The following is a 16172-nucleotide window of genomic DNA, read 5'->3' on the forward strand; positions in this document are numbered from 1 at the left end:
TTAAATTTTACCCCTCTCATCTTAAAAGTACATCCTCTAATTTTGGACTCGCTCACCTGTAGAAAAAGACATTGGCTATTCACCCTATCCATGACCCTCATGATCTTATAAATGTCTATAAGGTAACTCCTCAGACTTTGACGCTCCAGAGAATATTGTCCCTGCCTATTCAGCCTCTCCCTATAGCTGAAACCTCCAGTACTGACAACATCCTTGTATATCTTTTCTGCATCCTCTCAAGTTTAACAATATCCTTCCTAAAGAAGGGCGACCAGAATTGTATGCAGTATTCCAAAAGTGGCCTCACCAATGTCCTGCACAATCGCAACATGAAATCGTGACTCCTATTCTCAACGTTATGACTACTGTAGGCAAGCATGTCAAACGCCTTCATTTCCCTGTCTACCTGCTGCTCCACTTTCAAGGAGCTATGCACTACATGCGCTCAGGAAATGTAAATAACTTGTACGTTATCATACAAAAATACAACACTTCTCAAAATTTCACAATGTCCCAAATAGCTAATTTTAAACTCGAAGTAAACCCCACTGCTCTTTTTTGAATTGTGCGATGGGATAATTTACAGCGACCTGAGGGGGCAGGCAGGGCATCACTTTAAAGTCTCCATTACAAAGTACAGGTAGTTCTCTTATAACGTGACAGTTGTGTTCTTGTGCGAGCGCACGCAATAGAAAATCACACCGTAGAAAAATGCACTATAGAGAATCACCGTACGTGTACAGCAGGAAGTTTGCATTATCCATCAATCGCATTATAGCCAATTCACGTTAACATGTTATAGCAGAACTACTTGTAACATCCCAAATAATTCAGCACTCTCGCTGCACAGCACCAAACTATCAACCTGGAGTAGGAGTTTAAATCTCCGCAACAGGTCTGTCAATACAGCATAACTTAAATATGATCAAGAAATTCTCTTGGTGATTATACTACACAAAAAATTGATAATTTCCTCTAGACCGTGATCTTGTATGACATTGCTTCTGTATTTGCCAAAGTAACAAAGAGATTGTAAATCGAATTATGTCTGAAATGTTGTGTAAGGGGATGGTTCTGATGGGGTTCATGTTTTGTTATATTGGCTTTAGCTAGTTATTGATGTCATTCTGTAAGAGACTATATACAGTCCCTGGGTTGTGTAAAGGTTCTGTATGGAGTCCAGTCACAATCAATTGTGCGCAAATTGGAATGCAGGACATCATAAAGGAACCGTTTATCTGGAAATGTTTGTACACTGGATTCTGAAAATTACACGCTGTATAAGATCATGTTCACAAGTACAAGTATTTCTAAGTCAGATATTCGGAGACACTTTGTATTTTATTTTCTGGGACAGTAAACTGAAACAGAAGCCCACCAATTTGGCAATCAAGTATTGCACATTTTTGAGCTGTGCAATATAATGTTCTTTTTGAAGCAGGGAGTGGGAGAATTTGATATTGAGCAGCAGCAAGAATCTCTCCAGTTAAGGAAATTCTGCCTGACAATAATCCTCTCAGATTAGTTGAGCTGCTGAATGTTAAAATGCTGCAAGTGCCAGCAATAGCACAAGAGATTCAAAAAATGGCCAGAACTCAAAGAGAACATCCATCTCTGCTGTGTGTGTGTGTGTGTTTAGAAGACAGAGAAACCAAGATAGATTAAAAGAAAAAAAAACCTAAAACAAGTCAAGGTCTATGTTAGTGTGATCAATCACTGAGTCAAAGAACAACCATTAACCTACAGCCAATAGTATATCTTCATTGAAAAAATCTAAAGGACCGAGAAAATTACTGCCAACCTTATGATCTGGAGTCTTGTTCTTCAGAATTTTGTTTATCTATATATACTTTTTTTTCCCACCTACTGTATATGTTAAGCCATTTTACTTCTGTCTGTCTTAAATCAAGATTGAATGTATCTGTGTTTCAGGATTTTGAAGGTTGCACAGTCTCTGCTCTTGATGCATTTAGGTGTACTACAATAAATAATTATTTCATTGTTAGACAAAACCTGCTGTGAAGTGCTTTTGTCCTGAGTAGCAGTCAGTCAGACAAATTGGTCATTTTTGTGGTCTCATTGTGATTTTATACATTATATATTTCACGATGGCCTGTGGAAAAGTGGAGCACAATTGTCAATGCAAACTTCCCAGTTAACTTGTGATAACTTGTGGAGCACAATTGTCAATGCAAACTTCCCAGTTAACTTGTGACAACACACAGATTGTGGGTAGAGATCAGTAGTAGGACTTTAGCTGTTAGAGCGAGTTGAGACATCTGCTCCTGTGGTCCTAGTCTTATGAATGCCTAACTCTGGTGTACTTATTGTTAATAACTGTTGTTTTCTGTTAACGGTACCCCTTCTGTACTCTACAGGAGTGTACCCTCTATGAGCATTCATGATTTTTGCCAAAGACAAAGGAGCATTGGTGGCAGTGAACAACTTCATATAACCCTTGATAACAAAGTGTGAAGCTGGATGAACACAGCAGGCCAAGCAGCATCTCAGGAGCACAAAAGCTGACATTTCGGGTCTAGACCCTTCATCAGAGCCCGTCTGATGAAGGGTCTAGGCCCGAAACGTCAGCTTTTGTGCTCCTAAGATGCTGCTTGGCCAGCTGTGTTGATCCATCTTCACACTTTGTTATCTTGGATTCTCCAGCATCTGCAGTTCCCATTATCTCTGTTCATATAACCCTTGCCCAGTACCTCCTACTGGTAGAAATGGCAAATAACACAAGGTACTAGCAGTGGTCACCCGCAGAAATACCAGAAATCATTGACACAAAGTCCCTTGTCTTATGATGAAGGATGTCCAGTAACATTAGATAATATAGAATATAAAAAAGAGCCAATAACTTGGAGATTCTCATTGTGTACATTATACTTTGGAGGTTGAAACGATGGATACATTTAAGTTGAATTTAATGGTCACATTTACAAAGTGTAGGAATGGATAATTTGGACCACTATGGCTGGTATTATGTGAGGCTGCTTCACTGTCTCAGTATGGTTTAATTTGTGACACATTTGAGTTAGAAACTGTGCATTCGGATGGCTAATAATCAGTACCTTACCTCTCAACTTTTCATCCTTTCAGAACCCTAATTCTCCAACGTTCAGTACCCTAATGTTTCATATCAAATTCTGATTAATTCCAGTACCTATTTGAATGGTTCCAATGTGTTTTAAAGTATTACACTACATGGCAGATTATTCCGAACAATTATTTTTGTTTCTTTTAAATCTATAGCATTTATTCATTAAGTCACTCTGAGTGAACCTTCCCTTGTTTAATGAAGGACCTGGGGGCAGAAGGTCCTCAGGTTTTCTGAAATAGTTGTGATCAGCTGGCTGGAGTAAGGCCTGAAAGGAACAGATTTCTGCAGACTGAGAAAAAGGCATCTATTACACAAGTTGTCCAGACAGTTTGCAGTAACGGCAGTTGAGTGTGACCTGCACCATTCCACAAAGACTCTCACACTCCAGGGAGAAATTCAAAGTTTTCACAATGGGGCTGGGGTGCACAGGAAGTGAAGGCACTGCCTCACCAGCAGGAGTTGAACAGCTACAGCAGCAGCAAAATAAATACCAAAGGAGCATGGCCTGGACTGAGGTCTGTCTGACCAATGATAGCAGCACCAACCGAGTGAAAGAGGTTGAACCTGGGGATGAACAGTGTCAGCGGTAGCAAGATAAATACCTGAGGAGCAGGGTCAGTCAGAGCAAACCTGGGGATGAACAGTGTCAGCGGTAGCAGGATAAATACCTGAGGAGCAGGGTCAGTCAGATGGAACGTGGAGCTGGAGCGAGGAGTGGAGCTTCTTATGTGATATCATGAAGCAAAAAATGACATCAGCTTCGCTCCTCAGGAACCAGGTTTGCGTTGAGAGAGTACTTATTTTTTGTAATTGTACTCTGCTAGGGATACAAAACAGGAGTAAGAGACCAGAATTTGGTGACAAGTGAGTGGGTAAGGTTGTGTAATCTGTTCCTTGATCATTGTCTGTAGTCGATAAGGTTGATTTTGTCAATAAGGTTCAAAATAGCAGGAGAACCCAACCTGCTCCTCCTGCAATACATAGGAAATCAGGAATACTTCCAGTGTCCGCGGTCACTACATATACAGCAAGTCTATTCAGCTGAAGAAGGGTCCAGATCCAAAAAGTCAGATTTCCTGCTCCTCTGATGCTGCTTGTCTCCGAATATCCGACTTAGAAATACTTGTACTTGTGAACATGATCTTATACAGCGTGTAATTTTCAGAATCCAGTGTACAAACATTTCCAGATAAACGGTTCCTTTATGATGTCCTGCATTCCAATTTGCGCACAATTGATTGTGACTGGACTCCATACAGAACCTTTACACAACCCAGCTCATCCAGCTCTACACCTTGTTAACTAGGGTTGTTGTGGTAGTTGATCTTAAACTCCCCTACATTGACTGGGACTTGCTTAGTCCAGGGGGTTGGTTGTAGGGTAGAGTTTGTTAGGTGTGTCCAGAACGGCTTTATGAAAAACATGTTAATAGTTCAACCAGGGAAGGGGCCATACTACACTTGGTATTGGGGAATGAACTGACTGAAGGTTATCAAAGTTTCAGTGGCGGAGCATTTCAGGAACAGGGACCATAATTGTGTGAGATTTAACTTACCCATGGATAAGTGTACGAGTAGTTCTCAGGTGAAAGTATAAACTGGAGGAAGGCTGACAACCACAATATTAGACAGAAATTGATGGATGTAGATTGGGGGGCGACTGAGAGAGCATGTAGGAATCTTTTAAAGACCAGTTGATTAGAGCTCAGGGCCAATATCTTTCCTGTGAAAATGAAGGATAAGGATGACAAGATTTGGGAACCTAGGATGACAAGAAAAATTGAGAGATTAGTCACAAATATAAAAGAACAATACGGAAGGTTCAGGAAACTGAAGACAAACAGAACCCTCAAAGAATTCAAAGATAACAGGAAAGAACTCAAACAAGCAATCAGGAGGGCTAAAACAGCCATGAAGTGTCTTTGACAAATTGGATTTTAAAAAATCCCAGTGTTTTAGACATACATAAGGAGAAAGAGGATAGCTAGGGAAAGGGTAGATCTACGCAAGGAAAGAGGAGGGAATTTATGCATGGAGGTGAGATGCTTAAGGAATATTTTGCATCAATATTCCCAAAGAAGAGGAACATGGGGGCTGGTAACGATGATTAACATACCTGGAGTGTGCTGATATTCAGGGGCATGTTAATATCAGAAAGGAGGTGTTGGATATTTTGAAAAGCAATAATATAGACAATTCTCCAGAACCTGACAGGATCTATCCCAGAATACTGATGGAGGCAAAAAAAAATTGCTGGGGCTTTATACGAAATCTTTGTATCCTCCTTAGTCACAGGGTATGTCCCAAAGGACTGGAGAATAGCTAAAATTGTTCCTTTGTTTAAGACGGGAAACAGGGATAATCTGGGAAATAACAGGCCAGTGAGCCTCACATCAGTTAACAAAGTGTGAAGGTGGATGCACACAGCATGCCAAGCAGCATCTCAGGAGCACAAAAGTTGACGTTTCGGGCCTAGACCCTTCATCAGAGAGGGGGATGGGGAAAGGGTTCTGAAATAAATAGGGAGAGAGGGGGAGGCGGACTGAAGATGGAGAGAAAAGAAGACAGGTGGAGAGGAGAGTATAGGTGGGGAGGGGATAGGTCAGTCCGGGGAGGATGGACAGGTCAAGGAGGTGGGATGAGGTTAGGAGGTGGGAAATGGAGGTGCAGCTTGAGGTGGGAGGAGGGGATAGGTGAGAGGAGGAACAGGTTAGGGAGGCAGGGACGAGCTGGGCTGGTTTTGTGATGCAGTGGGGGTTAGGGACGAGCTGGGCTGGTTTTGGGATGCAGTGGGGGAAGGGGAGATTTTGAAGCTTGTGAAGTCCACATTGATATCGTTGGGCTGCAGGGTTCCCAAGCGGAGTACGAGTTGCTGTTCCTGCAACCTTCGGGTGGCATCATTGTGGCACTGCAGGAGGCCCAGGATGGACATGTCATCTAAAGAATGGGAGGGGGAGTTAAAATGGTTCGCGACTGGGATGTGCAGTTGTTTATTGCGAACCGAGCAGAGGTGTTCTGCAAAGCGGTCCCCAAGCCTCCACTTGGTTTCCCCAATGTAGAGGGAGCCACAATGGGGACAGTGGATACACTATGTCACATTGGCAGATGTGCAGGTGAACATCTGCTTAATATGGAAAGTCATCTTGGGGTCTGGGATGGGGGGAGGGAGGTGGTGTGGGGGCAAGTGTAGCACTTCCTGCGGTTGCAGGGGTAAGTGCCGGGTGTGGTGGAGTTGGAGGGCAGTGTGGAGCGGACAAGGGAGTCATGGAGAGAGTGGTCTCTCCGGAAGGCAGACAAGGGTGGGGATGGAAAAATGTCTTGGGTGGTGGGTTCGGATTGTAGACGGTGGAAGTGTCGGAGGATGATACGTTGGATCCAGAGGTTGGTGGGGTGGTACGTGAGGACGAGGGGGATTCTCTTTTGGCGGTTATTGCGGGGCGGCGTGTGAGGGATGTGTTGCGGGAAATGTGGGAGACATGATCGAGGGCGTTCTCAACCACTGCGGTCCTTGAAGAGCGCGGACATTTGGGTTGTGCGGGAGTGGAATGCCTCATCCTGGGAGCAGAAGGAATTGGGAATAGTGGATGGAATTTTTGCAGGAGGGTGGGTGGAAGGAGGTGTATTCTAGGTAGCTGTGGGAGTCGGTGGGCTTGAAATGGACATCAGTTTCTAGCTGGTTGCCTGAGATGGAGACAGAGAGGTCCAGGAAGGTGAGGGATGATGTTGGAGATGTCCCAGGTGAACTTGAGGTTGGGGTGAAAGGTGTTGGTGAAGTGGATGAACTGTTTGAGCTCCTCTGGGGAGCAAGAGGCGGCGCAGATACAGTCATCAATGTAATGGAGGAAGAGGTGGGGTTTGGGGCCAGCGTAGGTGCGGAAGAGGTACTGTTCCACGTAACCTACAAAGAGGCAGGCATAGCTTGGGCCCATGCGGGTACCCATGGCCACCTCCTTTGTCCGTAGGAAATGGGAGTCGTCGAAAGAAAAGTTGTTGAGGGGGAGGACGAGTTTGGCTAGGTGGATGAGGGTGACAGTGGAGGGGGGCTGGTTGGGCCTGCCGGACAGGGAGAAGCGGAGGGCCTTTCGGCCATCTGTATGAGGAATGCAGGTGTATAGGGACTGGACGTCCATGGTGAAAATGAGGTGTTGGGGACCAGGGAATTGGATGTTCTGGAGGAGGTGGAGGGCATGGGTGGTGTCACGGACGTAGGTGGGGAGTTCCTGGACCAAGGGGGAGAAAATGGAGTCCAGATAGGTGGAGATGAGTTCGGTGGGGCAGGAGCAGGCAGAGACAATAGGTCAGCCATTGCAGAGCAGACGGGTTTGTGGATTTTGGGAAGGAGATAGAAACAGGCCGTGTGGGGTTGGGGAACAATAAGGTTGGAGGCTGTGGGTTGGAGGTCACCCGAGGGATGAGGTCATGGATGGTATTGGAGATAATGGTTTGGTGCTCAGGGGTGGAGTCATGATCAAGGGGGCAGTAGGAGGAGGTGTCCGAGAGTTGGTGTTTGGCCTCGGCGATGTCATTATCTCTGATCACTATTTTAGCCTCACTTCAGCTGTCAAGACATAATTGAGAAGATTCTTAGTGATAGGATTTACTCACAATTGGAAAATACAGACTAGTAAGCAATAGGTAGCATGGCTTTGTGCGGCAATGCACATATCTCATAAATCTGAACGTCTATTTTGAGGAAGTAATGAAGATGATTGATGAGGTTAGAGTGGTAGATGTTGTCTACGTGGACTTTAGCAAGACCTTTGACAAGATCACTCATGGCAGGCTGATATAAAAAGTAAAGTCGCATGGGATCCATGGTAAGCTGGTATCAGGAATACAGAACTGGCTTAGTCATAGAAGACAGAGAGTAGTGGTGAAAAGGTTTTTTCCTGACTGGAGATTTTTGATCACTGGTGCTCTGCAAGGATCAGTGCTGGAACCCCTGTTGTTTGTAACATATGTAAATGATTTGGACCAGAATGTAGATGGCCTGACTTGTAAGTTTGCGGACGGCACAAAGACTGGTGGAGCTGGGCATATTGAGGAGGACTGCCAGATGATGCTGTAGGATATAGGCAGGCTGGAGACTTGAGCAGAGAAATGGCAGATGTTAATCTGAACAAATCTGAGGCATTGTATTTTGGAAGATTTAATCCAAGAGCGAAACATCCGATCAATGGCACAACCCTTAGTACCATGAATATATAAAGCGATCTAGGCATACAGGTCCACAGTTCCCTGAAATTAGCAACATCAGTGGATCAGGTGGTCAAGAAGGTATACAGCATGCTTGCCTTCATTGGTCGGGCATACAGTATAATAATTGGCAAGTCATTGCAGCTGTATGGAACTTTAGTGAGGGCACACTTGGATTATTGTGTAGTTCTTGTCACCACACTACCAGAAGATGTGGAGTGAGTACAGAAACTGTTTACAAGGATGCTGCCTGATTTGGAAAGTATTAGCTATGAGGAGAGAGTGGACAATCTAGTTTGTTTTCATTTGAATGTTGAAGAATGAGAGGCAACCTGATAGAAGTTTACAAAATTATGAGGGTCATGGGTAGAAATGTTAGTTACTCAGGGACATAGGTTTAAGGTAAAAGGGGGTAAATTTAAAGATGTGAGGGGAAAGTTTTTTACAAGAGGGTGGTAAGTGCCTGGAATGCACTGTAGAGGAGGTAGTGGAGGTGAAAACAATAGTAATATTGAAGGGGCTTCTTGGCGGACACCTGAATAGAATCAATGGGTATCAGAGAGAAAACTTTCTGCTGGTTGGAGTCATACCTGACACTTAGGAAGATGGGTCATGGTTGTTGGAGGTCAGTCATCTCAGTTCCAGGACACCTCTGCAGGAATTCCTCAGGACAGGGTTCTAGGCCTAACCATCTTCAAATGCTTCATCAATGACTTTCCCTCCGTCATAAGGCCAGAAGTGGGGATGTTCGCTGATGATTGCACAATGTTCAGCATTATTCACAATTCCTCAGATCCTGAAGCAGTCCATGTTCAAACATAACAAGATCTGGAGAATATCCAGGCTCGGGCTGACAAGCAACATTCGTGCCACACAAATGTCAGGCTATGACCATCACCAATAAGAGACAACTGAATTACTTCCCCTCAACATTCAATGGTGTTACCATCACTGAATCTCCCACTGTCTCCATCCTGGAGGTTACAATTAACTAGAAACTCAACTGGACATGCCACATTGTGATGATACCATGGTTGTAAGAGGTATATTTTGATCTTTTTCTTGAATGGAGGTTTTAAGACAATGGTGCTGAGGTGAATATTTGAATCCATTAAAGTAAACAGCGTGCAAGGCTCTGTGTTTTTTTTAAGTTGGAATAGAAGGAGCCTGAATGGATGGGGTCAAGCTCCCTCAGAGCCAGAACATTTAGTTTAATTTTTCAACAGCAGTTGCTGGGGTCTTGAAGCTTGGTTTGGAAGGTGTAGTACATCTCTTCCTGCGACTCTCTCTCTCAGAAATTTCACTTAATGTTTTTCCTCCTGGATTAGAAAATTGCCCGTGAGACCATCCATTTTACTAAATTTATCTTTGCCAAGGGTGTGTTTATAGGATGTTACTATATTGGAACAGTTACTGTTTAATAGTCAAATAATCCATTATTCTGTTAAGTTTTCCAATCAAACTGTTATTCCAATTTCTTCTTATTTTTGTTATATTTTAACCATGGTGTATGAATAGTGTGTTTTGCTTCAAGACCAGTAGTTTCACCATTCAAATTACATCAGGATAACAACATCCGGCACTTGCGTTTAAAGTAAGAAAATATTAGGGTCTAGGTTATCTTCTTAGTATATTTTGAGGGGGTTTGGTCTGGTCCACAGCAACATAAATACAGTGGTAACAAGTGCAAGTCAGAGGCAAGGCACACTGCAGCGAGTAACTCATCACTTGATTCCCCAAAGTCTATCCATCATCTACAAGGTACAAGATAGGAGCGTGAAGGAATTCTTCCCACTGGCTTGATGGGTGCAGCTTTAACAATTCCCAAAGAAGTTTGACACTATCCATGACAAAGCAGTCCACTTGACATCTGCAAGCATTCACTCCTTCCATCACTGATCCTCAGTAGCAGCAGTGTGTACTATCTACAAGATGCACTGCAGAAATTCACCGAAGATTCCTAAATAGCTCCTTTCAAACCCACGACCGCTTCCATCTAGAAGGACAAGGGAACACAACTACCTGCAAGTTCCCCTCCAAGCCATTCCCCGTCCTGACTTGGAATTATATTACCATTCCTTCCCGGTCACTGGCTCAATAACCTAAATTCCTTCACTAACAACATTGTGGATCAACCCACATCAGGTGGAATGCAGCGGTTCAAAAAGGCAGCTCACCACCACCTCCTCAAAGGCAACTAGAGACAGGAATTAAATATTGGCCCAGCCAACAACACCCACATCTCATGAATGAATAAATAAAGGTAGGGAATAGAGGGATACACACCATGTAGAGACAAAAGGTTTTTACAAACACAATGTGTGTTGGCGCAGTCTTGGTTGATCGAATAGCTTCCTGTGCTGTACTGTTCTGAGTAGAAAAAATGACCAGTTATTTCTCAGAAGTTTGATCAGACTTTTCACCTCAGAAAATCTGCATCATCTGGGGGTAGTAGGCTCTGAGTTACATTTTCAGGAGGCTCTGAAAGCAAGTGCAAGATAGAGGGATGATGAGATTTAGGGAGGAATTTCACTGGTTGAGGGCCACGGCTGCTGCAGGCTGAAAAAGGAAAGTAGGTTAGCGAGTTTTGAGAAGATTTGTAGCTCAGGTTGAGGTTCTGGATGTGAGTTTGCTCGCTGAGCTGGAAGGTTAGTTTTCAGACGTTTCGTCACCATTCTAGGTAACATCAGCAGTGAGCCTCCGACGAAGCGCTGGTGTTATGTCCCGCTTTCTATTTCTCTGGTTAGGTTTCCTTGGGTTGGTGATGTCATTTCCTGTGTTGGTGATGTTGGTGATCACCAACCCAAGGAAACCTAACCAGAGAAATAGAAAGCGGGACATAACACCAGCGCTTCGTCGGAGGCTCACTGATGATGTTACCTAAAATGGTGACGAAACGTCTGAAAACTAACCTTCCAGCTCAGCGAGCAAACTCACATCCAGAAAGTAGGTTATTCGAGAAGTCTGAGCTGGAAGCTAGCAAACTATTTGGAGGCTTATCCAGCTTAATGAAGTGGACCAGAGACAGGGTAGGGAACATGGAAACATGAATGAGTATTACAAATTCTGGGCACTGCTGAACAACAGTGTAGGTCAATGACTCTAGGTTAATAGATGGGTAGTTATCAGAAGAGGCAGGAAGTACAGGCGTCTTTTCTCTCTCCCGATTTAGTTTCTGCCCCACAAAGGGTGGCACGGTTGCTCTGTCACCTCACAGCGCCACAGACCCAGGTTCGATTTCACCCTCAGGCTGTGTGGGGTTTGCACATTCGGCCTGTGTCTGCGTGGATTTCTTCCTGGTGCTCTGGTTTCCTCCCACAGTCCAAACATTTGCAGGTTACGTGGATTGGCCATGCTAAATTGCTCGCAGTGTTCAGGGATGTGCAGATTAGGTGGGTTATAGGGGGATGGGTGTGAGTGGAATACTCTGAGGGTCAGTGTGGACTTGTTGGGCTGAAGAGCCTGTTTCCACACTGTAGGGATTCTATGATCTATGATCCCGACTACTGCTAGGAAGCCTGTACATTACTCATTTAAATGTTTTTTAACTTTTGGAAGTTCTCAACTACCCACACAGATTCTATTCCTTCCAATCCTGTATTACTTCTTGCTACCAATTTAGTTTAATTTCTCACAAACAAGGCAACCCAACTTCTTCCGACCGTGTGCCTCTCCTTATGATTGGACGTGTATCCTTGGATATTTAGTTGTCAGCCCAGATCCTCTTGCAGCCAAGTCTCTAATGATACCCACAAAATTTTAACGGCCAATTTCAATCTATGCTACAAGCCCATCATCATGAAATCTTTTCCTGGTGACAGGTGCAAGGAAAAGTAAACATTTTAAACTGCCTTTTCAACTCCCCCAAAATAGAAGCAGTCAGGTGAAAGAGGCTCTTGGATGTTCCAGGTGGGTTGGCAGGTCTCATCTTTCAGTTAGGCATGATACAGCTTCTACATTGACCATTGGGTCCAAACATTTCACAGCATGATCCGACCCATTTTATTGTCTTTTTCTGTTTGTTACGTTTGTTTTTCTTGCAGTTCATTGTTATAATTTGAAGGCTGAAAGGATGGGTATATTTAAGTTGAATTTAAAGGTCACATTTACAAAGTGTAGGAATGGATCATGGGACCACTATGGCTGGCTTAGTGTGAAGCTGCTTTATTGTCTCAGTTTGTCTCAGTATGGTGTAACTTGTGACACATTTGAGTTAGAAATTGTGCATTCAGAGGGGCAATGATCAGTCCCATACAGAAATGGGGAGAATGTGCAAACTCCTCACACACAGTCATCCAAGACTGTCATCGAACCTGGGTCCCTGGTGCTGTGAGGCAGCAATGCTAACCAGTGAGCCACAGAGCTGCCCTCACACTAAGCCATTTTTCAGTAAATGAGTGTACATTCCCACTTCTGACCTTAACACGGAGGGAGTGTCATTGATGAGGCAACTGAACATGGTTAGGCCGAGGACACTACCCTGAGGAACTCCCGAGATGTTCTGGAATCTCGACATCTGACCTCCACCATCAAAACCATCATTCTATGTATAAAGTTTTTGAGAAGACTTGTAGCTTGCATTGTGGATGAGGTTGTAGACTTGCTTGTTGAGCCAGTGTGTCTGATGGCAGATGTTTTGTCACCCTGCTCAGTAACATCATCAGTGTGCCTCTGGTGAAGTGTTGGTGTTCGGTCCCACTTGTTACTTATATGCCTCATATCACATATAGCACTACACAGGCCAAACTGGAAGAAAACTGATAATAAGGACACACAAACACCAACCAGCCACCAAGAGACACAACCAATTTTGACTGGTCTCAATAGACACAGATAAAGAAGGACACGAATTCCACTGGGACAACACATCGATAAAAGCACAAGCCAAACCTAGACAAACTAGGGAATTCCTGGAGCCCTGGCATTCCAACCAGAACTCCATCAACAAACACACTGAACTGGACCCAATATACAAACCACTGAAAAACAGAACCCGATGTAATGCCAACCATTCCAGCAAACCGAGGCATTTAAATAACCAGCGGGACAGAACACCAACCTATCACTGGAGGCGCACTGACGATGTTACCTAGCAGGGTGACGAAAGTCTACAACCAAACATACCAGTTCGCTGAGGATGTCTACAATCTCATCTTCCTATGTGACAGAAATGATACCAATAAGCAGAAAATTTCCACCGATTATTAATTCCAGGCTCCTTGATATCAAGTGCGGTTGTTCTGGCACTTCTCTTCAGAAATACATGCTTGAACCAAGAATGTACTGAGATCAGAAGCTGAGGAACCTAAACAGAGCATGAATGAGCAGGTTATTGTTAAGCAAGTGCTGCTTGATCACTTTACTGATGATCGGGTAGGAGTGATTATGACCAACAGGGACAGTAATTGCACGGATGAATCTGTCCTGCCTTTTGATTACAGGATATACCTGGGTGATTTTTCACGTTTTTGGGTAGATTCTAGTATTGTTAATCAGCTAGAGGCTCAGCAAGTTCTGGCGCACAAGTGTTCAGTACTACCACTAGAAGGGTTGTCACGGCCAATAGCCAATGCTCTCTTCATTGAATGAGGGGTTTTGTTGGTTTGATGGTAATAGTTAAGTATGGGCTCTGCTGGGCCATGAAGTTGTAGATTGTGTTGAAATGTGATTCTGCTGATGCTGATGGCCTATATTGCCTCATGGAATCCCAGTGTTGCACTGCTAGATCTGTTTGATGTCTGTCCCATTTAGCACAGTGACAGTGCCACACAACATGTCAAAATCTGATTCCAACATCATCAAATTGCTAAGAGAAAGCCACCCTTCCTATATTGCTAACTTATTCTCATGTCCCCAAAGATAAGTGTCAGGGTCTTACTCCCAGAAGTTGAGTCTTCCGCCATGATATGAAATATTCAGCACCTGTGCAAAACCTCCATGAATTACTGCACCTCGGATTATCACTGTCACAAACCCAATGATCATAACCGTTATCTGGAACACATCAGTCCACACCACAGCTTTCAGACCACCCTAAAAACACAAAAGGCATCATGTTACAAAAATGACACAGAGCTACCTAAAAAGATATATGGATAGAACACAAAAACTGGGCCTAGGCTGTAGGTTTTAAGGAGTGTTTATAAGGAGAAGTGAGAGGTTTCTGCTAGCTGGCAGCTGGAGCTCTCTTCCTTGGAGACAATAAGAACTGCAGAGACTGGAATCCAGAGACTATTGGCATGGGCTGGAAAAGCACAGGTCAGACAGCATCCAAAGAGCAGGAAAGTCCATGTTTTCGGCCGAAACCCTTCATCAAGGCTGGGGAAGGGGTGGGGAATATAGAAATAAATAGACGGAGGGGTGTGGGGTTGGGGGCAAGGGTAGGAGGGATGATAATAGGTAGACGATGCAAGGAGGGGGTTATTGAGAGTTTTCCGTGGGCAGGGTGAATTGTGGAGTCAGTCCCCAGCAAGGGGCTCACCTTCGTTACACTGCGCCCACACATAAATGAATTCCACACATGCCATGATGTCAAGCTCTTTTTCTGCCATCTCCACCATCGTGCCAATTTCTTTGAATGGGAATCCAACCTACCCCCTAACAACCCCTTCTCCCACCTCCAGCAAACTCCATCCTCCTGACCTCCTACCCTTCCTCAAGCTCTTCAACTTAAACTGACGCCGTGAAACCAGTCGCTTGGATCTCTCCATCCCTCTCACTTACTCCAACCCCTCTCCATCAGAACACACAGCCTTCTGCTCCCTTCACTCCACCCCAACATGACTATTAATCCCTAACAACAATGGGGAAGTGGGGGGCACTGTGGCAGTATGGCATACTGAACTTTACATTGCTGAGGCCAGGCGCCAACTCTCTGACATCTCCTTCTACCATCCCCTCGATCATGACCCCACCGCCAATCGCCAAACCATCATCTCCCAGACCATCAATACCTCATCACTTTGGGAGAACTGATATCCAAAGCCTCCAACGTGATAATTCCCCAACCCCGCACTGTACATTACTATCTCCTATGCAAAATTCATAAACCCGACTGCCCCAGTCGACACATTGTCTCTGCCTGCTCCTGCCCCACTGATCTCATCTCCTCCGACCTGGACTCCACTCTTTGCCCTTTGGTCCAGGGGCTCCCCACCTACATTCAGGACATAATCCACGTCCTCCACCTTTTCCAAAACTTTTAATTCCCCAACCCCCAACACCTCACATTCACCATGGGCATACAGTCCCTATACACCTTTATTACCCATGGCGGGGGCTTAAAAGTCCTCCGTTTCTTCCTCTCTCATAGACCCAACTAGTCCCCCTCCAGTGACTCTCTCATTTGCCTGGCTTAACTGATCCTCACACTTAGTAATTTATCCTGAATTCCTCCCACTTCCTACAATCCAAAGGGGCGGCTTTGGGCACTTGCATGGGCCCGAGCTATGCCTGCCTCTTTGTGGGATTTGTGGAACAGTCCCTCTTCTGCAACTACACTAACACCATCCTTCAACTCTTCCTCTGCTATATTGATGACTGCATTGGAGCAGCCTCATGCTCCCGTGAAGAGCTCAAGTAGTTCATCAATTTCACCAACACCTTCCACCCAGCCCCCAAATTTACCTGACACCTCCCTCCCCTTACTGGACCTCTCCCGCCTCCATCTCCAGAAACAGACTCACCACCATCATCCATTTCAAACCCACCGACTCCCAGAACTACCTCAATTATACATCCTCTCACCTACCCTCCTGCAAAAATGCTATTCCATATGCCCAATTCCTCTGCCTGTGCCATGTCTGTGCTCTGCACACAACAGCCAACCCAACCTTCCATTTGCCACCTATTTTTATTCCCCCCCCCCCCGCCCC

At 44.7% G+C, this 16172-nt stretch overlaps 1 protein-coding gene across 1 annotated transcript in view; it reads right to left on the minus strand.

Moving 5' to 3' along the window:
- Nucleotides 1–16172, minus strand: part of LOC125462862 (sodium-coupled monocarboxylate transporter 1-like) — an 81862-nt gene that overhangs the window by 48673 nt on the left and 17017 nt on the right. The window contains exon 5 of the mRNA XM_059653229.1: nt 14177–14331. Within this exon, the coding sequence (XP_059509212.1) occupies nt 14177–14331 (155 nt within the window). The remainder of the gene's footprint in view (nt 1–14176; nt 14332–16172) is intronic.

Source organism: Stegostoma tigrinum, chromosome 21 (genome assembly GCF_030684315.1).
Source record: "Stegostoma tigrinum isolate sSteTig4 chromosome 21, sSteTig4.hap1, whole genome shotgun sequence".
NCBI lineage: Eukaryota > Metazoa > Chordata > Chondrichthyes > Orectolobiformes > Stegostomatidae > Stegostoma > Stegostoma tigrinum.